General features: G+C 40.0%; 1 protein-coding gene across 5 annotated transcripts in view; it reads left to right on the top strand.

The window, feature by feature from the left end:
- FRAS1 (Fraser extracellular matrix complex subunit 1) overlaps positions 1 to 25,233 on the top strand; it is a 448,933-nt gene that overhangs the window by 407,159 nt on the left and 16,541 nt on the right. For 4 of the 5 annotated variants that reach the window (XM_081304117.1, XM_081304120.1, XM_081304119.1 and 1 more), the window contains 9 exons: positions 352 to 552; positions 7,335 to 7,522; positions 8,572 to 8,847; positions 11,176 to 11,408; positions 13,398 to 13,558; positions 15,686 to 15,900; positions 19,026 to 19,176; positions 20,736 to 20,843; positions 21,838 to 21,997. In XM_081304117.1, coding sequence (XP_081160243.1) covers positions 352 to 552; positions 7,335 to 7,522; positions 8,572 to 8,847; positions 11,176 to 11,408; positions 13,398 to 13,558; positions 15,686 to 15,900; positions 19,026 to 19,176; positions 20,736 to 20,843; positions 21,838 to 21,997 — 1,693 coding nt within the window. Of the gene's footprint in view, positions 1 to 351; positions 553 to 7,334; positions 7,523 to 8,571; positions 8,848 to 11,175; positions 11,409 to 13,397; positions 13,559 to 15,685; positions 15,901 to 19,025; positions 19,177 to 20,735; positions 20,844 to 21,837; positions 21,998 to 25,233 lie in introns of those variants that run through there. The other variant, XR_014023287.1, reaches the window with a different exon arrangement.

Here is a 25,233-nt window from a genome sequence, read left to right on the forward strand (position 1 = left end):
TAAATTGTGCAAATTTAAAAACATTCTAGGAGCAAAAAACAGAAACTTGGACATCATGCACTTCAAAGTCTCTAAAAACTATTTCCCCCATTATATTATTTTTAATACACATGTGAGAAATAACTCCTACAGGATCACAAATAAATTCCTTTTTCCAAAGCATTGCTTAAGGGTAAATGCTGATTGATTTTTATGACTACAAGCCATTTTGCCTTGGTATTGTTAACTAATGTGAATTGTTCCCTCTTGTCATTATAAGGTATTTCTTGCCATTATAAGGTATTTGCATGGGAGTCTGTATTTTTTATGCTATTCTGACTTGCTCTTGTTTTCCTAACCATGCTTCCTTAGCGCCCACCATTGAGTTTGAAGAAGCTGCATACCAAGTCCGGGAACCCGCAGGACCAGATGCCATTGCAATTCTGAACATCAAGGTGATCCGAAGAGGGGATCAGAACAGGACCTCCAAGATTCGCTGTAGCACTCGGGATGGATCTGCCCAGTCTGGTGTAGATTATTACCCAAAGAGCCGAGTCTTGAAATTTAATCCTGGTAATTGAATGCCAATTCCAATCTGTGGGTTTTCTTAATGGAGAGATGACTACCTTTTATGTGAAGAAAGGAATGAGCAGAGAAACAAAGTTGTGGCAATAACATAATGCATTTGTTGAGCATATATTTGAGGTTGCAAGTAAAACTTAATTCATAATCATGGTATGGATTTAAAAGTCTCTAACATTAGAACATGCTGGGCATTTTGGTTTATTTAAAAGGGTATTTTTTGTATCCTGTGGTTTGGTTGATTGATAGGAACACTTGGTTTTAAAATGTATATCCATCCTTAAACAATCATTGGTGCAAAGCTATGCACTGGATCCTTCAGAGCTTGCTAAAATCTGGAAGGCATAACCCCTATGCTCAAGTTAATTTCACTTCTACTAGGAAACACACACGCCCTTTTATAGGCTTTCCAAAAAAAGTGTACCCCAGAGAGAAACATGGAGATAAGCCAGGAAAGAGTGAAAGACAAAACAGATCACAACCAGGTGTCTGTCTGAAGTTTTGTGGTTTTATTTTTCATTTTTTAAACGTTATTTATTTATTTTTTAAATTTATATATAACAGCAGAATGCATTACAATTCTTTTTTTTTCTTTTTTTTATTGGTTGTTCAAAACATTACACAGCTCTTGACATATCATATTTCATACATTAGATTCAAGTGGGTTATGGACTCCCATTTTTACCCCAAATACAGATTGCAGAATCACATCGGTTACACATCCACATTTTTACATAATGCCATAATAGTAACTGTTGTATTCTGCTACCTTTCCTATCCTCTACTATCCCCCCTCCCCTCCCCTCCCATCTTCTCTCTCTACCCCATCTACTGTAATTAATTTCTCTCCTTTTTTTCCCATTCCCCTCACAACCTCTTATATGTAATTTTGTATAACAATGAGGGTCTCCTTCCATTTCCATGCAATTTCCCTTTTCTCTCCCTTTCCCTCCCACCTCATGACTCTGTTTAATGTTAATCTTTTCCCCTTGCTCTTCCTCCCTGCTCTGTTCTTAGTTGCTTTCATTATATCAAAGAAGACATTTGGCTTTTGTTTTTTAGGGATTGGCTAGCTTCACTTAGCAAAATCTGCTCTAATGCCATCCATTTCCCTGCAAATGCCATGATTTTGTCATTTTTTAGTGCTGCGTAATACTCCATGGTGTATAAATGCCACATTTTTATTTATCCATTCATCTATTGAAGGGCATCTAGGTTGGTTCCACAGTCTAGCTATTGTGAATTGTGCTGCTATGAACATTGATGTGGCAGTATCCCTGTAGTACACTCTTTTAAGGTCTTCAGGGAATAGTCTGAGAAGGGCAATAGCTGGGTCAAATGGTGGTTCCATTCCCACCTTTCCCAGGAATCTCCATACTGCTTTCCAAATTGACTGCATCAATTTGCAGTCCCACCAGCAATGTACAAGTGTACCCTTTTCCCCACATCCTCGCCAGCACTTGTTGTTTGACTTCATAATGACTGCCAATCTTACTGGAGTGAGATGGTATCTTAGGGTGGTTTTGATTTGCATTTCTCTGACTGCTAGAGATGGTGAGCATTTTTTCATGTACTTGTTGATTGATTGTATGTCCTCCTCTGAGAAGTGTCTGTTCAGGTCCTTGGCCCATTTGTTGATTGGGTTATTTGTTATCTTATTGTTTAATTTTTTGAGTTCTTTGTATACTCTGGATATCAGGGCTCTATCTGAAGTGTGAGGAGTAAAAATTTGTTCCCATGATGTAGGCTCCCTATTTACCTCTCTTATTGTTTCTCTTGCTGAGAAAAAACTTTTCAGTTTAAGAAAGTCCCATTTGTTGATTCTTGTTATTAACTCTTGGGCTATGGGTGTCCTATTAAGGAATTTTGAGCCCGACCCCACAATATGTAGATCGGAGCCAACTTTTTCTCCGCTGTATACCCATCCGGTCCTGGGCTTTTCTTGGTTGGTAGTCTTTTGATTGCTTCTTCAATTTCATCCATTGATATTGGTCTGTTCAAATTGTGTGTACCCTCCTGACTCAGTCTGGGCAAATCATATGTCTTAAGAAATTTATCGATGTCTTCACTATCTTCTATTTTATGGAATATAGGTTTTCAAAATAATTCCTAATTATCTTCTGTATTTCTGTAGTATCTGTTGTGATGTTGCCTTTTTCATCCCGTATGTTAGTAATTTGAGTTCTCTCTCTTCTGTGTTAGCATGGCTAAGGGTCTGTCAATCTTATTTATTTTTTTGAAGAACCAACTTTTAGTTTTGTCAATTTTTTCAATAGTTTCTTTTGTTTCCATTTCGTTGATTTCTGCTCTGATTTTGATTATTTCTTGCCTTCTGCTACATTTGCTGTTGTTTTGCTCTTCCTTTTCTAGGGCTTTGAGATGAAGTGTGAGCTCATTTATTTGTTGTTTTTTTCTTTTTTTGAGGAATGACCACCAGGCGATGAATTTCCCTCTTAAAACTGCTTTCATTGTGTCCCATAGATTCCGATATGTTGTGTCTGTATTTTCATTTATCTCTAAGAATTTTTTGATTTCCTCCTTTATGTCTTCTGTAACCCATTGATCATTCAGTAACATATTGTTTATTTTCCATGTGATGAAGGATTTTTCCTTCCTTCTTTTATCATTGATTTCCAGTTTCATTCCATTATGATCAGATAAAATGCATGGTATTATCTCCACCCCTTTATATTTACTGAGGGTTGCCCTATGGCATAATATATGGTCTATTTTTGAGAAGGATCCATGTGCTGCTGAGAAAAAAGTATATCCATTTGATGATGGTTGATGTATTCTATATATGTCAGTTAAGTCTAGGTTATTGATTGTGATATTGAGTTCTATAGTTTCTTTATTCAACTTTTGTTTGGAGGATCTGTCCAATGGTGAGAGAGGTGTGTTGAAGTCTCCCATAATTATTGTGTTGTGGTCTATTTGATTCTTGAACTTGAGGAGATTTTGTTTTATGAACGTCACAACACCATTATTTGGTGCATAAATATTGATAATTGTTATGTCTTGTTGGTGAATGCTTCCTTTTAACAGTATATAATGTCCTTCCTTATCCCTTTTGATTAACTTAGTCTTGAAGTCAATTTTATTCGATATGAGGATGGCCACCCCTGCTTGCTTACGAGGACCGTGTGCGTGGTATATTTTTTTCCCAACCTTTCACTTTCAGCCTCTGTATGTCTTTTCCAATCAGATGAGTCTCCTGGAGGCAGCATATTGTTGGATTTGTTTTTTTAATCCATGTTACCAGCCTATGTAGCTTTATTGGAGAGTTTAAGTCATTGACGTTGAGAGTTACTATTGATATATGGTTTGTACTTCCAGCCATGTTTGATTATTTATCTTTTTTTTTTAATTTAGTTTGTTTCACCATGATTAGCTTTCCCCCTGCCCTCTGTCTTTACTGAGGCACTTCCCACTGATGGCTTTGGTTATTGTTTTTCATTTCTTCCTCGTGTAGTGTTTTGCTCAAGATGCTTTGCAATGCTGGTTTTCTGGATGCAAATTCTTTTAACTTTTGTCTATCATGAAAGATTTTTATTTCGTTGTCGTACCTGAAGCTTAATTTTGCTGGATACAAAATTCTTGGTTGGCATCCATTGTCTTTCAGTGTTTGAAATACGTTGTTCCAGGATCTTCTCGCTTTCAGCATCTATGATGAAAAATCTGTTGTTAATCTTATTGGTTTACCCCTGAATGTAATCTGCCTCCTTTCTCTTGTAGCTTTTAATATTTTCGCTTTGTTCTGTATATTGGATATCTTCATAACAATGTGTCTTGGCATTGGTCTACTGTGATTTCGTATGCTCGGTGTCCTGTATGCATTTACAATTTGTATATCTGTTTCCTTTTTTATTTCTGGAAAGTTTTCTATAATTATTTCATTCAGCAGGTTGCTCATTCCCTTGGTTTGACCCTCTATACCTTCCTCTATCCCGATGACTCTTAAGTTTGGTTTTTTTATGTTATCCCATATCTCTTGGATGTTTTTCTCGTGATTTTTTACCAGCCTTTCTGAGTTGGCTAGACTCTTTTCAAGATGATATATTTTTGTCTTCATTATCTGACGTTCTGGTTTCAACTTGCTCCACTCTGTTAGTGATACTCTCATTTGAGGTTTTAATTTGGTTTATAGTTTCCTTCATTTCTTTAATTATTGTTTGATTTTTTTTATAATCTCTATCTCCTGATAAAGATGCTTAATTTCTTCTTTTATCTGTTTATGTAATTCATTCTCAATGTGTTCTTTCACTGTTTGAATTTGCTGTCTGATATCCTCTTTAAGGTTCCATTCCATCTGTCTAAGGTATTCCTTGAGTTCTTTATTTGACCATTTTTCTGATGACTCTAGGTCCTCCTGAATATTTAGGCTGTCCTTCATTGTTTGTACTCCTTTTCTTCCTTGCTTTTTCATGCTGCTCATGTTACTTCTTGTTCTGTTTGACTGCTTAGTTACTGTTTACTCCTATAAATTTATTTGATGCTTGGGAGGAAAGGTATTAGAAGGGAAGGGAAGAAGTCACTAAAGAGAATGAGAGTAAGCAGGTAGAATTCAAGGAAGAGGGAATAAGGGAAATGAAAAGACAAAAGAAAAAAAATAGAAAGTAAAAAAAGAAAAAAAATTTTTAAAAAATTAAAATTAAAAAAATAATAAAAAAATTTTAAAAAATTTAAAAAACAACAAAAAAATGAAAATAAAAAAAAACCCAAATTAAAAAAAACTAATAAATGCAGTCTTAGAGTTTGATTAACTTCTCTTCCAGTAGGTGGAGCTATGCCCACTGGGCCAAGCTTCTCCTCTCAATACGCAGGAACCAATCACTGTGCAGCAGCTCTTCCTCCCAGACTGGGCGGGTCTCCAATCCTGAGTGCCTAGGGCCTTCTCTTGTGTCTAGTCACTTCCCCACTTTTCCTCAAGCCAGGCCCCGCTCACTGGTGATGCTCACCACAATACTGGCTATACGCCAGGTCTGCTGCTCCTGGGAGCCCTATTTTCATGAACGACTGGGCACACTCTCCCTGTTTGCCATTCCCTCAGACCCTAAGTTTGTAGAGCTTGGGGCTGAGAACCCTCAGCGAATTTTGCTTGCCCTCCGGTAGCCACGCCCCCGGTAGCTGGTGCAAGAGACCTCAGCTGTCAGCACTGGTGGGAGCGGTAGCCGTGAGTTCCACGCTGCAGGTCCCGCGCCACTCCTGATACCCTTGGTCTGGCTATCGCGCTCACGGGAGAGATGGGAGGGGCCCTTAAGGTTTTCCAGCTGTGTGGAGAGGGAAGGCTAGGGGGTTACACACCTGTCGCCGCTGGTTTCAATGAAGTTATCTCCTCCGCCACATTCTGGTGACGTCAGTTCTCTGCCATGGTTGTATCCCATGCAAATGGCGACAGTTCGTTCCCTTTGCCGGGTGACCAATGCAACGGGGGGTCCTGACTGGCTCTCCCAAGCCCCGTTTCAATCCTGTTGCCACTGCCTATGAAGGCTCGGTTGGCATTAACCTCTGTAGGTTCAGAAGGGCTGACCAGTTATTTCAGCCGGATCGTTTAGTGCTGAGTCATAGCAGTTTGTCTGCGAAAAGCAGGCGAACGGGAGCTTGAATTCAGCCAATCCGGGCTCAGTGTGTGTTCTGAGAGGCCCAGACTGTTTGCCCCAGATCCACGTCAGCTCAGCATTGCCTAGTGATCCCGAGCAAACAGCATTTAGACGGTTTACGACTCCCTATGCCCACGCAGCTGAAGAGGTCAGAGACTTGATCTCTCCACGCCCGCCGCCATGTTGGATCTCCCTGTCTGAAGTTTTGATGAGGAGAATGGACCAAGTAAAGGGTTGAATTGTATGCTAGTTTTTTTCCTTAGAACTTTCTGGAGCAGTGTAAAGTGAAAAGCTGGTATAGATCCTGGCATCATTTTTAGTGTAGCCAGAGGTGAATAGCAGTATTAGGACTTTCAAAGATGTCCTAGCAAGTGTATGGAAAGGGTGACTCAGAAATGGTGGCAGCTGGTGGTCATGGGTCCCTGTGTATCTCTTCTGCTCACTGGAGCCTTAATGGGCTTCCAGCTCCATCCCATGTGTGTCTAGTTGGTGCTTGCTGGAAAAGAAGAGCTCTTCTTCCACTTTTGCAGAAGGACCCCTCTTTTATCCTTAGGGATCTGGAGGAAAGATAGATCTGGAAGCAAGCTGGTCCTGATGTCTCTAGGAGAGGAAGAAAGGTCCTTACTTATGATCAGGGATGTTTGTATACTCAAAGAATCATTTTACAGCAAAGGAAGGGTTTATAGCACTATTCCAGGTGCTAAACCTCCACAGTGTGATCTTTTTGTGGAGACGGACCTGGCCCCTACTGCTTCTTAGGAGGCAATTTAGAAGAGTATGCAAGTACTCACAGCCACACAGAAGCTCATGCTTAAGTGTAAATGGGAAAAGAAAATTAAGCAAAAAAAAAACTTGTAACCAGGATGAAGCATATTTTGGATCATAGATTTTTATTACTGCCAGCCAGTGTGTCAGGCAGGGGCCATTAATCCTCATATGGTGCTGAATAGTAATCTCTAGGACAGAGCCTCTACCACAGGTGGAATTTGGTCTGTCAAACAGATTCCTCACTTAGGATGGGGCTAAAGTGATTAGAAGTCACTGCATATCTAGAAAACTTCTGTAAGGAAAGGTTATATTTTAACTTGACATCTCAGCAGTGCCAGCCTGTGCTCTCTTAGATATGTCTACTAATAAGATTTTTGCTCTCTTTTTGTTCTGTCCTTGGTGAAGGTGTGGATCACATCTTTTTTAAAGTGGAGATTCTGTCCAATGAAGACCGGGAATGGCATGAATCCTTCTCTCTAGTCCTTGGCCCCGATGACCCAGTGGAAGCAGTTCTTGGGGATGTGACTACTGCCACCGTGACAATTCTAGATCAGGAGGCAGCAGGAAGTCTCATATTGCCAGCGCCACCTATTGTGAGTTGCTTGACACCTAGGATTGCTGCTTTTATGTCTTAGTGAATAGCAGATGAGAACTTGAGAGAAGTGGGACTTCTGGTGAGCTACTTCTTTGTTCTTCTAACAACGGTTCTCAACCAGAAGAATCTAGCCAACCATTCTCTCCCTCCAGAGGACATTTGGCAATGTCCAGAGACATTTTTGGCTGTCACAGTTAGCATCCAGTGGGTAGAAGCCAGGGATGCTGCTAAATACCTACAATGCACAGAACAACAAAAAGAATTATTTGGCACAAATATTAATAGGGCCAAGGGTGAGAAGCCTTGTTCTGACGTAAGAGTAAGACCAAATCATGTAGGTAGCTTAGCTTGATAAAGACATTTTGCTCTGGTAGGACCTGGAAGATAAGAAAGTAGAACTCCCAATCTATTATCCAACATATTCACCCCACAAAGAGAGTTAAGTATATGTAGAAATGTGCTACTGTGCTTCCCAATTCAGGATGAACAGAATGAATGTACAGACTTTACATTTAAGAGGAAAATGCCTGAGATCACCAGGGGTTATTTAACACCTAATAGTGCAGTCAGAACAAGCCTTCTAACCTCCCTTAACTACTCTCTTACATTTTAAAACAGGAGATTATTTCAAATTGTGTTTCTTGTTTGGCCATGGAAGAAATGCATTACCTTTGTTTACTCTTATTATACCGGGTGTGCTACTATGTACGGATAACATTTTAATACAACTTTAAGCTAGCAACTGCCAGTCACAATATAGCTTTGGTTCCATGTGCAGGAAAATGAAAGTATTTTTTACATGCGTGATAAGAATCGGCTTGGAATGCAGTTAACAGGACAATAAAGCTCTTATCTCAGGCAGTAGGAGGATTTCCTGCACCACTAAAGATATGCAGTGCCCTTAAGGGTACCCGGCAAAGGATTATAAAACCTTCTGTTATATTTTAAAGAATCCCTAGAAATTAAGTGATCAGGAGTGTCTCTGGGAAAGGGATCTCCGATCTTCCCAAGAACCAACCTAACCTGAAGCTTTGCTGCCTTTCTCAGGTTGTCACCCTTGCTGACTACGACCACGTGGAAGAGGTTACCAAGGAAGGAGTCAAGAAGGCCCCCTCTCCGGGCTACCCACTGGTCTGTGTCACACCCTGTGACCCTCACTTCCCCAGGTATGCCGTCATGAAGGAGCGCTGCAGCGAGGCAGGCATCAACCAGACGTCCGTGCAGTTCAGCTGGGAAGTGGCTGCCCCCACCGATGGCAATGGGGCCCGGTCTCCCTTTGAGACCATCACTGACAACACCCCCTTCACCAGCATCAATCACATGGTAGGTCTGGTGGCCGGGCCGGGTTGGGGAGGAAGAGAATTGCTGAAACCTTTTGTTACTCCGATTCTGTCAAATTCCTTCAGATTCATGCATGGCATTTGGAATAACACAAATAAACAGATGCATACATAGTTTATTCATTCTTATATATAAGGAAAGACATTATAGTATGATAGAAAGAAAACTAAGCTACTAGTCAGAAAACCTGTTCACAAGCCCTAATTCTGCCTATTTTAATATGTGATGTTAAGAAGTTACTTGCCCTCTTGGTCTTAATCTCCTGATCTGCAAAACAATATTTCTTCTACTTAACAAGGTCACTGACCAGTGTTACTATAAATGATAAAATAAGTCCAAATTTCCAGGTCAGTACCATTAAGTGATTACTATTCTTTTCACATATTTTTAATCATTCAAAGTATTCAGATATAAACTCTTTCAGGACATGGATTAAGGTTTCTGTCATATTTGTATATCTCAAAGTGGCCAGCACTTTAGTAGCAATCAGTTTTACAAAAGGATAGAATGGCTGTGGAGTGATCGGCATTTTGCAAAGCCCTGTGGATGGACATGAAAAGAAGTTCCTAAGGCAGTTGCTGCCCTCAAAGACCTTTGAGTCCAGACCATCACAGAGCAGTGAATACTGCTATTTTCCACCCTTAGAAGCCAGTCCACTACAGGTTCCACACATTGCACCAGTGAAGCTGGTTCTCTTCCAAAAGAGACAAAAGCAGTGGAGGTTCAGGCTTAGCACAGAATCCAGCACACAGTCCTTGATTTTTTATTGGAAGGGTTACTCATATCCATTGTCTTCAGCACAGCTTACTCAGAAAGCCCAGAGTTCCATTCTTTTGCAATATAACCTGGTTCAAATTTAAGTCATCTTCCTTATTATTAAAAAATTAAAATGCCAAGACTTAACTTATTGTTTTATAAATACCTAATTCTGTGTCCAACAAAACCATATTTGTATATTTGAGCCAACTATACATTTTTTACAAGTACAAAATTGATGACTCTTGAGTTTTTTGTCTTACAATGAATTGGTAAATAATACCCTTTACTCCAATTTCCTTTGCTTTATTTCTTCATTTGATTTAAGACCATCATGCTGTATGCATTTTTATTATATGCCTCAAATCCCTACTGGAATAAGTCCATATATAAATAAATAAAGAGTTGGCAACTAATTAAAAAAAGTTTAATGGAAAAATCTTCTTTAATTTTTAATGGACTTCAGTAAAAATTGTTTTCATGGGAAGAATTTATACATTCGTATGATTGCTTTGTGGGAGTTCTGAGGCATACAGAACTACTAATTAATTTTTCTCATTATGTACTTCCTTTTGAGTGTGGACACATAGTCCTGGCGACCTATATTGCCTCTGCACAGATTGTTGAGCCCTCTTATTGTTCCTATGTATCTGAAAATGTGAAGGGATCTATATGAAGACCCTCAAAGGCTGGGAGGAGTCAGAGGTCAAGTTCTCAGCATCCAGCCTGCATGTTATTGTGACCCTTGCGGGTCTAAGAGTGGAGAAGTAGAAAAGAAAGAAAGAAATACTCCTGAGGAGGAAGAATCTCTCTTCAATAAACACCATTGTCATCAAGCAAGGGCTAGAGCCCAACATGTATAGGAGCACTGGGTTCTTGCAGAAAGAAGCTTTATTATCAGGGACGACTGATAAGGGGATCAGAAGCTAAAAGCTCAGATCTGCCTCCCAAGTGGTTGCTAGTGGAAGAGGATGGGAGAGGGGAGAGCTGTTTGTTGATTGGATGTATTTTTCCCCCCAGGGGAGTTAATGTTCTGTGTAAGGGCCTTTGAGCCTGTGATATCATTGACCAAGTATCCTAGAATAAATTGAGGAACTTATGTCTAGGTATAAAGCCCTGCAAGGGCCTTAGCCAGTTTCTCTATGCTCCCAGCAACAGTGGCTTGGAGGCCAATCAGTCTTGCTGAAAGGTCTGAAATATAGTTGGGTAGTCCTTTTGCTAAACTAGTACACAAGGAGAACAATACTGTTCATTGGTAACCAGGCATGTTTGGACTCTTGACCCCACATCTGTCTTTTCCATCTTATCTCCTTAGACTGTAAGTACTCACTGCCCTGTCCCTAGTGCCTGGTTCATGGTGATAAGTCAGTGGTTATGTGACAAATGAATGAATGAATCAGAGAATGGACAGATTAGTGGGTGGGTGGGTGGATGGATGGCCTTCCCAAGTTACTTTGTGCCAATAGCTTATTGTGTCATCTAACCCAGAAGACACAGTGTAAGGACCTGCTCAGATTGTATGTACATGTCTGAGGTGCTTTATTCTTCTTCTAGGTCTTAGATAGCATTTACTTCAGCCGGAGGTTCCATGTGCGCTGTGTGGCAAAGGCTGTGGATAAGGTGGGCCACGTGGGGACCCCCTTAAGGAGCAACATTGTTACCATTGGAACAGATAGTGCTATCTGCCATACTCCAGTGGTGGCTGGGACAGCTAGAGGCTTCCAGGCACAGTCCTTCATCGCAACCTTGAAATACCTGGACGTCAAACACAAGGAACATCCAAACAGGTCAGGCGGGTGGTCCCTTCCACCACAAGTGACTTTTCCGGTGTCCTTTATGTGCTTTCCAGGTGGCACAGATCAATGAGTAATGCTTCTGCAAAATAAATGTAGTGGTAATTTTTGCTTCAAAGTTTTTTTTTTTTTTAATTCAAAGATCCCTCGAGGTCTGTCCCTTGTCTATTTTCCTAGCCTCTTAGCCCTCACCTTAACATTTTTACTTGCCAGTCCACCCACAAAGAATCACAGATAAATTCCCAAGGGCTTCCACCTCTTTTAGATTACATGCCTTTACCATCAGCTCCAACTCTCTCCCACCCCTCCTACTTACTACAGTTAAATCCTGCTGTCCTGTGATACCTAGCTCATAGCTTCTCTTCTAGGAAAATCTTCATCATTTCCTCCAATTTAATTTAGAGGCTCCTCCGGCACCTGCCAATGCCTCTTTCAGAGCATTGTCATCATTCTTCCTCTCTATCCACATGGTAGATGGTAAAACCTTAAGGGCAGAGACCATGATTATTAATTTTGCATCTCCTGTATACCTAGTTCAGTGCTATTTGGCCTATGAGGCATTTGCAGCATATCTGATGAACAAATGAGTGATAGCACTGTCTAACCTCCACGCCACTAGACTGTTTTTCCTGTGCCACCATGATTTTAGTGGGAGAGGGATAATTTCAATTTTTTATAGCAAAAGGGAATTCACATTCACCATAGGTATTCATTAAACCTTGCAAAGTTTAAGTGTGTACTTTAATGAACAACTGAGTTTAGAGAAATGGGGTTTGACTGTGAACCCCCAAATGCACAAATTCCTCTCTTTTTTCCCCCAAATACAACAAAACTTGTTTTTATAAAAGATCAATAAGAGAAGTACTCAAAGTACAACTGGCCCCTTCTTAGGAAAAGAGTCATTCTCTTTACATCTGAGGCTCAAATTCCTCTTTAAAATGTGGTTCTTTGCTTGCAGAAGCAACCTATGTATACTCAAAGCACACCTTCAATAAAACATGCTGAAAATGTAAACTCATACAATGAAAACAAATGCAGCCTATAAGTACAGTTCTGTTGTGTCGCAGTCTTAACTAATATTTATTAAGCTCATATTTTCTTTAGAATTGTATACTGCATGCAGTGAAAAAACAAAAGGAAAGAAGGAAATGGTTCTTATGCTCATAGTGGGGAGGCAAGATAAGCAGAGCCTCCAAACACACAAGAAAAAGCAGCCCATATGTATAAGTTATTGATTTCCTTGTCCAAAGTTCACCTAGAGTAGAGGAATGTAGGTGAAGGGAGAACATGCTGCAGTTTGAGGCTAGTAAGGGCCAGGTGTAAGGTGTTGGTGAAACTTACAAAGAAGGGAGGGGGCAGTGTTTATTTGAGGAGAGATCATGTGAGTAGTGAGACATTATATTTCTAAGATATTTGGCTGGGTGGGGAAATTGGCCTTAGAATTTAAGAATTCAATGATTTTTTTGCTTTCATTGCTGGAGATGGAACGCAGCACCATCATTCATGCTAGGTCTGTGCTCTACCCTATTTGCAGCCCCAATGATATTTTTTGACTCAAATAAGTACTATAGAATACACGAGTGTGGTACCCTCCCAGTTTCCACAGATTTTCATTGAAATAGAACAGGGGCAGCTCCTGTATTGGTCATTCAGCTTTAGCTCCTGAGGATACAAACCTTCCATTTAATGCAAAAGAAATCTTTAAAGTAATTTGTGGTTGTGGTGTTATCGTATATAGGAAAAAACATCTCTGATTCCTGATTGCTATCAGTCTTGTGTCTGGAGGATCTCTTGGGGGAGAAAGCAACCCCACATGTATATCCACACCCTCATGTTCAGATAGAAATTGTACATGGCAAGCTGCAGGGGAAGGAAGATTACTAAATTCATTGGTGAAAACAGATTTGTGATGAAAAAGAAATGCATCCTACCGACTGTTCAGAGCATGCAGATAAACACTTGTTTCTGCCTTTTCTCCCCTAGAATCCACATTTCAGTGCAGATCCCACACCAGGATGGAATGCTGCCTCTTATCTCCACCATGCCATTGCACAACTTGCATTTTCTATTATCTGAGTCCATCTACAGACACCAGCATGTCTGCTCCAATTTAGTCACCACCCACGACCTGAAAGGCATCTCAGGTGAGGGATGAGCTGGGTACCGGTTTTCCCATACATCCTGTGCAGTGACTTTTGGGGGGTGTGGCTAAATGGGGAAAATCTCTGCTTTGTATGCTTTCCTGACCTCAAAATATGCAGATAATTTTTCCTTCTTAGCAAGCATCCAACATAGGAACAATAAAGTGAATACGAAAGAATAAGGACTCTGAAGTCAGATTGATTTAGATTCCAATCCTTATCCCACTACCTATGCAACTGAACAGCAATAGCTTGACCTCTCTGAGCTGCTGTTTTCTTGTTTATAGCATGAGGGTAAATATTGCTACTAATCTAGGTGAGGATTAAATGTGTTGACATGTTTAAAGTGCCTACTGTGGAAAATTTTAGTCCCTTCCCTCCCTTCTAGAGAGCATTTTTGGGTCTCTGCTCTAAAATTCCAGGATAGCAGCCTCTTTGGAAAGCTGAAGTACAGGTGTTAGATGTTTAAGGATGAATTCTCCAGAAGCAGGAGCTGAGAAGTTTGGGGTGTGAGGCATTTTTTTAGGGCTCAGCACCTATCTAAAGGAAGGAGAGGAAACAGGACTGGGTAGAGGGAGAAGTCAAACTCCCTTGCAGGCCCACAAAGCAAGAAACTCTGGAGAGATTTGTCCTACTTCCAGCCCCAAAGGCCAGACCTTCATAGCCCACCTCATTTGGTCACTGGATGTGGACTTCCCAGAAAGTCATGACCTTGGACTGAGCTATTCTGCAGCTGTCACCATCCTGAAGGAGCTGAGAGTAAGGCAGTGGGCACATCTCTGTGTTCACCACAGCAGACATTTGACTTTACAAAGAGTCCCGTCTGTTTCCATTTACCTTAGCAAGTGCACGTTAAAAGCACATTTCCTCCCTCACAACTAGTGAATCATTTAACAGTGTTTTTGAAGACAGAAATGCATTCATATGCTCTTTCATATTCATTAAACATCATTTTGGGTAGTGATGGTCTTTATTCAGTAGAATTAGTTGAGGGCAGAATATTCTTAAATCATTGAGCTACACATCAAAGTTTAATTGGTTCCCATAAGCTGCTAGTGGGAGAAACATACCATGTTTAAACACTGAAACTTTGCACCTCTTCCTATTTGAAAACCATTGGATTCAACAGAGGCCAATTGAGTCCCTTGTCTTTGTGGGACAAAGGCTGATTGCTGGTGTCAGGCATTCTAAGAGATGCATTAACTCTTTTAAAATTCTATCATCACTTTTAGTACTATAAAAATTTTAAATTTAATATGCTAAAAATTGTATCTGTATTCAGCTCTGTGCTGCATAAAGGTCTGTTTTAATTCAGAATAGTTTGCTTGCTTGGCAGCTTTTGATCCAATAATTTTTGCCTGTAGCAGGTGAGGTTTAGTCAAGCATCATTAGCCAGCTATTTACTCATTAAGACATTTTTCCCCAAAGTTCAGAAACCATAGAGGGAGGGAGAAGAGAGAGTCTGATGTTGGTTTGCTGGCTTTCCACAAAAGCTGTTCTTTAAATTGGTCTTCAGAAATAGTAATTGGTCAGTGACTGATCCATGCAGTAAATCCATTTCTTTTTTCTTTTTTGATACTGGGAATTGAACCCAGGGGTGCTTAACTACTGAGCCACATTCCTAGCCCTTTTTTGTATTTTATTTTGAGACAAGGTCTCACTGAGTTGCTTAGGGCCTCACTAAGTTACTGATTCTGGCTTGGAACTCACAATCCTCCTGCCTCAGCCTCCCAAGCCACTGGGATTAGGTGTGCACCACCGCACCCAGCTAATAAATGCAATTCTTCAAGACTGATTGTAAAGTAGGTAAAACAGAACCACACTGGCCAGGTGTACAGGTGAAGCTACAGTGTGTTTCTTTTCTGAGATCTATCTTCTTCATTTATGGTATCATTTGTCCACCTTTTCCTCCCTGGTTCCTGGAGTTCTCTGTGTAACACCTGGCAATGGGCAGTGATGCTCTTTACAAGCTCTTCTCACATACTCTGCATTGGGAGCTCTGGGTTGCTCTATTGATAGTCAAATGAGAAGAAAGCTCTCTCAGTGTCAAAAATGAGTTTCTTCTCCCTATCCAGCTTCTAGGCATCCTCAAGCTGAGTTACCATTCCTTGTCCCTTCCCTCTCTGGCAGAGGCAGGCTTCCTGGATGATGTGGTCTATGACAGCACTGCCCTGGGTCCTGGATATGACCGTCCCTTCCAATTTGACCCCAATGTGCGGGAGCCAAAGACCATCCAGTTATACAAACACCTGAATCTGAAGAGCTGTGTGTGGACCTTTGATGCATATTATGACATGACGGAGCTCATTGACGTCTGCGGGGGCTCTGTAACTGCTGACTTCCAGGTGGGTGTTCTAGGAGCTCCCGTTCAAGGGCTACATGCACATAGGTGCTGGTACCAACCCTGTTCATTCCTGGAGGACTTCAAGTGGCACTTTGCTTCCAGAACTGGGCCAACCCACTGAGGGTGCTTCTTTATAAGTCTCTCAAGTAAGATCTTGGCAGCATTGTGGCTAAACCCCAATGTCCTATAAATTAAGTTAATGGGCGGGTGGGTTATTGTTTGGCACAGTTATTTACATAAAAATTTAATATTTACTTCTCTGGGCATTTTTGTTTTTCCCTCTGTATATTTTGTAAAGTTGAAAAGATCTACATTTGATAGCAAGGTTATCACCACGTAGATGTATTCTTCTCCCCACTTAGGGCAGTGAGTCAGAAAGGCAGGTATACCCCCCGACTTTCAGAAGACAAGAAGAACACTGTTGGCCCAAGCACTGAGGAGAGAGAACGGTTGGAAACACTCATTCCATACCTATTCCAAACTAACAACCCCTGTGGGAGGAAGAGGGAGAGAGAACATAATTAAACATTAGTGGCAACTGGAGATTTTATAGCAAGAAGCCAGGGTCATAGAAGAGCAGGGCAGTTGTATCAAAGGGCAGAGAAACTAGGCTCATCCATCCTCATAGGAAAATAAATTCTAAAACAGTTTTCATCCCATTTTGAGCACTTATCTCAAAGAGACAAAAACTAGCTAGGTGTTTGTTCTTCATTTCAAATCAGGTTTAACCTCACTGAAGGAAGGAACCTGGGGAGGACGTAATCATTTGGGGAAAGTATCTTTGATTAAATTTCGTTGTGTTCTTTGCAGTATCTCTGTCCCCATTCCTCTTGTTTTGTATACACTACTGCCCTCTACTGAATAGAATTTTAAGACTGTCTTGGGTTTTGTTTCTATTTCTGCAGTTGCATAACCTACAGTTGCTGGAAATTGCAGAAATGATTGTTCCTCTCCTGGAACAATAAAAAAATAGTACTCTCTGTTCTCCGTTATTTTGCTTCGATTATACATTTAGATTTTTTTCAGAATATGTTTCAAAACTCCAAAGACAAGGATTTTGTATTAATTTTGTCCCACTTTTTAAATCGACACACAAAATATATACCCAGAAGTATTTCATTGTTGTTGGTTTCTTTAAAAATAATTGGAATTGCTGAAATGTCATAGAAAAATATAGAACCCAGAACCATTCCTAGTTTATATCTTTCTCTATCAAATATTAGCAGAATTGGATGAAATAAAACTTCTTGGATCCTCCGCTGAAATTCTGACTCTAACTCAACTTGCAAAAGTACCTAGCACAGTGTCTGGAATAAAATCGGTCTGTAGCAAACAGTTGTCAGGAGATTTTTACTTTTTAAGATTGAAGTCTAAAAGAGAATGAGAGAGAAACAAAGAGGGGAAAATAAATTTTGCCAACCACCTAAAGGATTGTAAAGGTTCTAATGTCAACAATTATGGGGTTGGGGGCAGGAGTATTTAGCAAAAGCTGTGTTTTAATGGATAGATGTGGCATAAAATCCAGATAAAATCTGGAAATTACAGAATATGTCATGTCCAAAAGGGACATTTAAGTGAATATGAAATTATCAAGTCTTTTGAAAAAGCTGACATCAAATTTTAAATCCCTGGCAACTTTGAAAAACACTTTTTAGAAAAATTAAGTTTTTAATGTCTTAAATATTGATAAAGCATTTGGTTCTTTTCCTTAATTATCTATAAAATCCCTTTACATTGTATTTTTAAAGCTATCAAAGCCTATTTTTTTTTTAAAGAGAGAGTGAGGGGGGGGGAGAGAGAGAGAATTTTTAATATTTATTTTTTAGTTCTCAGCAGACACAGCATCTTTGTTGGTATGTGGTGCTGAGGATCGAACCCAGGCCACACGCATGCGAGGCGAGCGCGCTACCGCTTGAGCCACATCCCCAGCCCCTCAAAGCCTATTTTTTATGCATTTTGATTCATTGTACGCAATTGCAACACAACTTTTCATTTCTCTGGTTGTACATGATGTAGCGTCCCACCATATGTGCAGTCATACATGTACCTAGGGTAATGATGTCCATCTTTCCTGCCTCAACCAAAAGAAATATAAGTCCCTTAATATGTTATAGTATTTGTCCAATGACAAAATAAAATTATTTCCAACCAACTAACTTAGCTTTTTGTTAAAAAAGAAATTCATATTTTGGGGGAGAAATATAGAAAACATTTTTAAAAATGAATAAAACAACTCCCCCACTTACACACATAAAGCTTTACCATGAAAGCTTTTACTATTTTTTTTTTTTTTTGTGATCTTTCCATCCAGTTTTGTTCATTTCATAGTAAAACAAATATCGTTGGGCCAAATTAATAGTAGTAACAGGAACTCCTTTAGAAACAAGTGTTCCTGCTGCCTTTTCAAAATTCTTTCCAACACATTTTACAGGATAGGAAATTATCAAAGCCATATACAGCTCTGAGCTGTGTGTTGTTAGCTTCCCAGAGATGATCTCCAGGTCTTTGTTTCTGGAGCAGGAGGCAGGAGTCCTCACGAAAACTTCCTGAGCCTGGCACTGTTCCTCCCAGGGGATGGACTTGGGCTTCTTCCCAGTCACGGTTGATTCCGGCAGTCCTGCAGGTCACCTGCGAGCCATCAGCAGAGAGAGAATGCAGTGAATGGTAGAACCAGCAGGTCCATCTCTTGGGAATAACTGTGATACTTTAAATTTTCAGCTAAAGCTTCTAGCAACTAGAAAGTAGAAGTAAAGCTAATTCTCACTCTTCAGAGGTGTTTTATTAAAAAAAAAAAAAAAAAACCTTTTTTTTTTTGTTCAAAAAAGCATTGCAGATCATCCAATCTAAAGAAGCATCCTGACCATTTTCTACCCTCTTTATTTCTTTTTTGTGGTGCTGGGGATTGAACCCAGGGCCTTAGTGCATGCAAGGCAAGCACTCTACCAACTGAGCTATATCCCCAGCCCTTACTTAATTTTTTTAAAAATTAAGTTCAGCTGTGGGCTCTTGATTATTATTGGATGAGTGCATGACTGAGTGAGTGGAAAATGAACTAGGTGATGACCACATGCCCTTTCACCTGGAGAAGCAATAAGCCTCTACACATGCATACTGTTTCCTTGCCAGGTGAGGGACTCTGCTCAGTCCTTCCTGACAGTGCACGTGCCTCTCTACGTATCTTACATCTATGTGACCGCCCCCAGGGGCTGGGCCTCTTTGGAGCACCACACGGAGATGGAGTTCTCCTTCTTCTATGACACAGTCCTCTGGAGAACAGGTATGCCTATGCACAGCTTCACTGTTCTTACCTCACACTCAGTAATCAAGATTAAATATGCAGTGACTGTTGATAGCAGCTCTATTCCTGACTTCATTTAGAAAGTCACAGGACGGCTGCCTGAAGTCTGGAAAGTGCATACCTATGTTTCCTTAGAAAAAGCCATGTCCATATCTGCTGATCCCAGAAGGGGCCCAGAATAGAGGATGGCAAGTGACAGTGGGTCCTAGGCTGCCCATCAGGGATTCAGGGAGTACCTGTTATAATGGAGTGTGTTCATGCTTGGCTTCACCTGGTTAAAAACAGTGTAGCTCATCTTGTTTAAGAAGCAAAAGGATCTTCAAATTAGATGCAAGGAAATGGGAATATGTCAGAACCACTTGATGTGATAGGTTAAGCAACTTACTTGATTCATTTGACATCATTGGCTCCTTTGTTGATTCTCAAAAACAAAGATTTTAACAATGCTGAATTTTTAAAATGATATTCCCCTCAGGCTTGTCCCTATTCTTGCCCCTTTCCAAGGAGCCCCCCTGGGCTGGATCTGAGATGGCTCCTCTGCCAGCAGCATGCACCTCAGTCCCACTGAGTGTCCCCACTGAGTATCCCCGCTGGGGACACATACCCCTTCTCCCATCGCTATTACAAAAATGTCTCCTAAAACTGCCAGGTTCTCTCCTCCACTCATTCCAATGGGGCATCCTTGGTGTTGTTCTATTCTTTTTCTCATTTCCAGTGTCCTATACTTCAACAGTACCCCAAACCCACTTCCCCTTACTTCTACTTCTCCCATTACTCCCTCCCCCACCCCAGATAAAGCTGATGCACTTTATCTGCACACGTGGGACTTCGGGAGTTTTCTTTAGGAAGGGCTTCATCTCTAGTAACTCGCTTAAGTGGCTTAAGCTCAGATCATTTATTGACTTTATATTTTTTATGGGAAAGTAATTTGGTTTTCCCAATAACTTGGTCCAGATTATCCCTTGAATTTTGGTTTTGATTTTATTGAACTTTATTTTTCTCCTTCAGTTATTCTTTTGGGGGGTCCTTATGAACCTGCTGGGCATCATGACTGCAGTTGTCTTCTGAAGCCACAGCTTGCTCATGCAGTGTCTATACAGCTGGCCTTCTGCAAGCTTCCCTCTACTTCTCCATTGGTTTGAGTCCTAACTGTAGCCATCAGGACCAGTGACTTTATTAATACCAAAAGGAAAATACAATATGAAGCAGATACACTGTAATCACTTCTTGGATTATAGTTTGATGCTAAGAAATTTTAGATTTGTTATTTTCAGAGCTATGGGATAAAGTCTATCTATATGTATGAAGAGTCTATGTCAAAGACAGAGGAACTGTTAAAAAAAAAAGCCAAGTGGAATGAGCTGTCATACTATTTAATGGCAAATATTTCTCTAGAGTCTATTAATTTTCTCTTGTGTCACAGTCAAATAAATACACAGCTTTACTTAAAGATGACCATGAGATAACTTCAAAGTAGGCTGTCATTCTGAAGGTCTTCTCCAGACCATAATTTGGACATTTTATGTATGCCTGCCTAGGAATCCAGACAGACAGTGTACTCTCTGCAAGGCTTCAGATAATAAGAATCTATATTCGAGAGGATGGCCGCCTCGTCATTGAATTCAAGACCCATGCCAAATTCAGAGGTAATATCAGTGTGGGTTTTTTAACCAGCATTTTGTTAAGAAGCAATTTGAACCTGCAGAAAAGTTTAAAAAATAGAACAACAAAAAGCAAAGTCAACAGTTGTGATCATTTTACTCTACATGTATAAACATACCTTATTTTGTCACTTCATTTGAAAACAAGCTGCTGTCTTCATGTCAAGTTACTGTAAATACTTTCGTACCTATCTCCAAAGAACAAGGATGTTTTTCTTATGCAAAAGCCATTTTTACCTCCAACATATTTAACATTGATTCAATAATATTCAGTTCCTATACATATTTCCTCTACTATCCCTCAAAAGTCTTTTCTAATTGTTTATATGTTTCTTTACATTTATTTTAAACCTGTTTGTATAAAAGGTAGGTGAATTCCATCGTGCTTCACTTGTTACATTTTGGTTGTTTTCTCTCTTTAGTTTTTTTCTCTTTGATCTAGAATAATCCACCTACTTCTGTTTATTTACAACAGTTACTGGTGTTTTAGAGAACAGAGGTGTCTTGCTAAGTAACCTTCACCTAATAGCATTTACAATTTTACAATCGTCCCCTTCCATCAAGGACTTTAGTGACCCTAAATGTGATTTGTGTCCAATATTTATATTTCTGTTTATAAACTTCTAACCCTTTTTATGTCCAATCAACGTGTTGGCTTGAATTCAAAGCTAGGCATATTCAACATCCATAGTCACATAATGACCACCTTGTTGTATGTAAACTCCACCTCATTTTCACGAGTAATATTAATATTGTTTACACCTGTACCGTATTCCATGACAGCCACCATGAGTGGGGTGATCGGCTGGGGTCAGATGCTGTGCTGTCTCAACCAATGTGGGATATACTTGAAGGGGCAAAAGGGTAAAACCTTAGTCGTTTGATAGAACAGCATGAATTCAGTTCTTAGGCTTTTAGAATGGTTTTACCTTGAGTACAATAAAACGAATAAGTATGTGTGTTTTTTCCCTTGAAATAGGCCAGTTTGTGATGGAGCACCACACTCTCCCAGATGTGAAATCCTTTATATTAACTCCAGACCACCTAGGAGGAATTGAATTTGACCTGCAGCTCTTGTGGAGTGCTCAGACTTTTGATTCTCCTTATCAACTCTGGAGAGCCACAAGCTCCTATAACAGGTAAGTAGATGACAGACGCTTACAGAATTGATCTGAAAAGTTTTCAGTTGCTTTCAGAAGCTTGGGACATAAGGTTTTCCTTTGAAGGTTGAATTTCTATTTTAAAAGGGACATAGAAACAACCCTCTATCAAAGAAAGAAAGAAAGAAAGCAAATCTAGTGCAAATCAACTTCTGATGCTTAAGACAGGAAATAATCAGGCTTATTCCAAGGGAAAGACCAGAAGAGGCCCTCGTCACTTCTACTCACATCCCACTGCCTGGAACTTAGTCACTTGGCACTTCAAAGAGAAGCCAGAAAATGTATACAACTAAAACATTATATCCTAAAGAAACTTTGTTTCAATTACCATAACCAGTGCAACATCTAGGATTTCTGGTTGTTAGGTCCAGATCTGCCTTTATGGTCCAGTGACTAGAAAATAAATAACAAGAATTACACCTGACTCCACACAACATACAGAAGAATAGGAAGTAGTGGAATATCTCATTTTTAAAAGAAGAATGGGAAAAGCAAAATTAAAACTACTGTGGAAAGGAAAAGGGGGCAAACAAGAGTCTGTCATAAATATTATCATTGTTCTTTTATAGGCCATGAAATTAAGAGGTATCTATAACATGAAAATCTTGTCCCAGTTTTATAATTAAGAAATGGTAGATTGTCTTAATCATTTTCCTAAGGATTTCCTTAATTGTAATTCTTTATTTTATATCAGGTATTTTTATTACATCATGATTCATTTGGAATCAACATATAGTAATCTTCAGAGATGGTGCTCCCTAGAACCTCATGAGATTATCCATGTACATTGCCCCAATTTAGAGGCAGAAAACTGTCCTGCTTTAAGTTCTCAGCAGACTCCTCATTGTCCTCTGGATGGAGTCCACACCCCTGAAGCACATACGGCCCAGCCCTCCCTGAGCCTAGTCTCAAACTCAGTCTTCTAACCACATTCAGTATCTCACCAGCCCCTGAACCCACCAGAGCATCCATACCCCCGTGCCTTGGCAATCTCCTCTACCCTCCCTAGTCTTTTACTACTGCAAAAGTCCAACTCCTCTGAGACCCAACTCAAACATTAATCCCTCTGGGACAGTTCCCTGACTGTTCAGTGCTAATAGCTTCATCCTCCTGGCCCCAGTTTGTTCCAGTTTCCACTGTATCACAGCTGATTATCATATGATGGTCCCATTGGCTGGTTCCATTTGTTCACCTGATTGCAAGCTTCCCCAGGTGAAAGACTTGTCTCATTCATCTTAAATCCCACTGCAGGTTTTAGACATAGTAGTTCCTACATAAGCAGCCATTAGGAACTTACCTTTGAGGTAAGGAGATAAAATACATAGATAAATAAATGGCAAAATGAAGATACCACCAAGCATTCTGTACTGAATGCACTAAGAGGTACAGAACATCACAACCATTGTTGTTCAGAGAACAGAGGGCCCAGTGGGGGCTGGGAATTGTACAAGCCTTCCTGGGGGAGGTGGGGCAAATTTGTGGTATGGGAAATGTTTCCATTTTAGAAAGGAGGTGGGAACAACAGGATTGAAGACCTGCCTCTAGGCTGTGTTTGACATATTTGCAGGGTTAATGAAGAAATTGACCTAGATTCAACATCATGTACAACTACAGAATGGGAAGTTATACTTCATGTATGTCTGATATGTCAAAATACATTCTACTGTCATGTATAACTAGAAAAAAAAATTTTAATTAAAAAAATTTAAAAAAAATTTTCCTAAATAGTATAGGGAAAAAGAAGACTGAGGGCTTGGGAAACTATGCAATTTGTTTTGCATTCATTTGTTTGACCAAACATTTATCGAACTTTTACTATGTGACAGAAAGTGTTTTGGGAACTTTGAATATAATAGTAAACAAAATAAAGGTCCCTGAAACAGGATTTACAGAAAAGTAAGAAGACACAAAAACCATAGACATAGTCCATAATCAAAGTATGGTCACTTGTCACATAACAACATAGGGACAACAATAGTCCCATAAGATGATGCCCACTGGTGACGTCATAGCCATTTGGTTTGTGTAAGTGCACTCTATGATGCTCATGCAATGTTGAATAGCCTAACGACACGTTTTTCAGAATATGTGCCCATCACTAAGTGACCTTGGACTGTATAATGTATGTCAGAAGCTGATAAGTATTATGGAAAAATAAAGCACAGAGCCAGGTAAGGGGAACGTGGAATGGGAAAAAATTATAATTTTAATTAGGACATTCCCAATGGATCTCACAAAGAAGATAAGTTTGAACAGAGACTTGAAGAAGGTGAGAGAGTTGGGTAGGCAGATATCTGGAAACAGGGTTGCTCTCATAGGTCCTGAGATGACAGCATTTACAGGAAGCCCAGGGAATAGTAGGGAGACCAGTGAGGCTGCAGGGAAGAGGTCAAGGAAAGGCTAAGAATCTATAAGGTCAAAGAGTGAGAATTAGCCCCATAAGCCAGTGTGTTGATTGAGCTGTAATGAAAGCCTCACCCCACCACCCCCACCCCCCCGCTGGGGTTTGAGCAGAGGATCAGCATGACCTGGCCTGACTTTTTTTTTTTTTTTGTAGTTGCTTCGAATTTGCATATTTATTAATTTTCTAACACAAAGGCAGTAAAATATTTTCAGGGAGGAACTTATATGTCATCTATCTATCTATCTATCTATTCAGACACACATACATATGCATCCACTACTACACACATTTCCTCCCCCTTCACATAGATACTTATATTTTCTTTTCTTTTTTAAAATTAATTTATTGCATTTTGATTCACCGTACACATTGCATGTGATAAGTAACCTATAATCAACACAAATATTCAATTAGGCAGAAAAATCCATGCCTGGACCTTGCTTTTAAAAAGTCAGGCCAGCACCACCAGCAGCAGGAAAGTTGTATTTGATATCTATCACATTATAGGTGCCAATTTTCATGTAATTCTAATATAGTATATTAGGTCTCATTTTCTGCTAGTTCAAGCTGTGGAGGAAGGTAGGCACCCTATAGGGAAACTGCAGGTACACAGACATTAGAGTGGGAAGAAGCTCAGAAATGAAGGCTGCAAACGTTCATATGGCTTCTCAAAGTCATTCAAGCATAGCAGTAGCAAAGCCAAGCCAGGCTTAGGCTCTGTCCCAGTGCCCAGCCTGTGCCACTCCACTAAAATCATCTCAAGCTGTGTCACAAAACTTTTACTATTTTTAAATACCACATCTTTACTATC

Source organism: Spermophilus citellus, assembly GCF_964194105.1.
Source record: "Spermophilus citellus genome assembly, chromosome: 8".
NCBI lineage: Eukaryota > Metazoa > Chordata > Mammalia > Rodentia > Sciuridae > Spermophilus > Spermophilus citellus.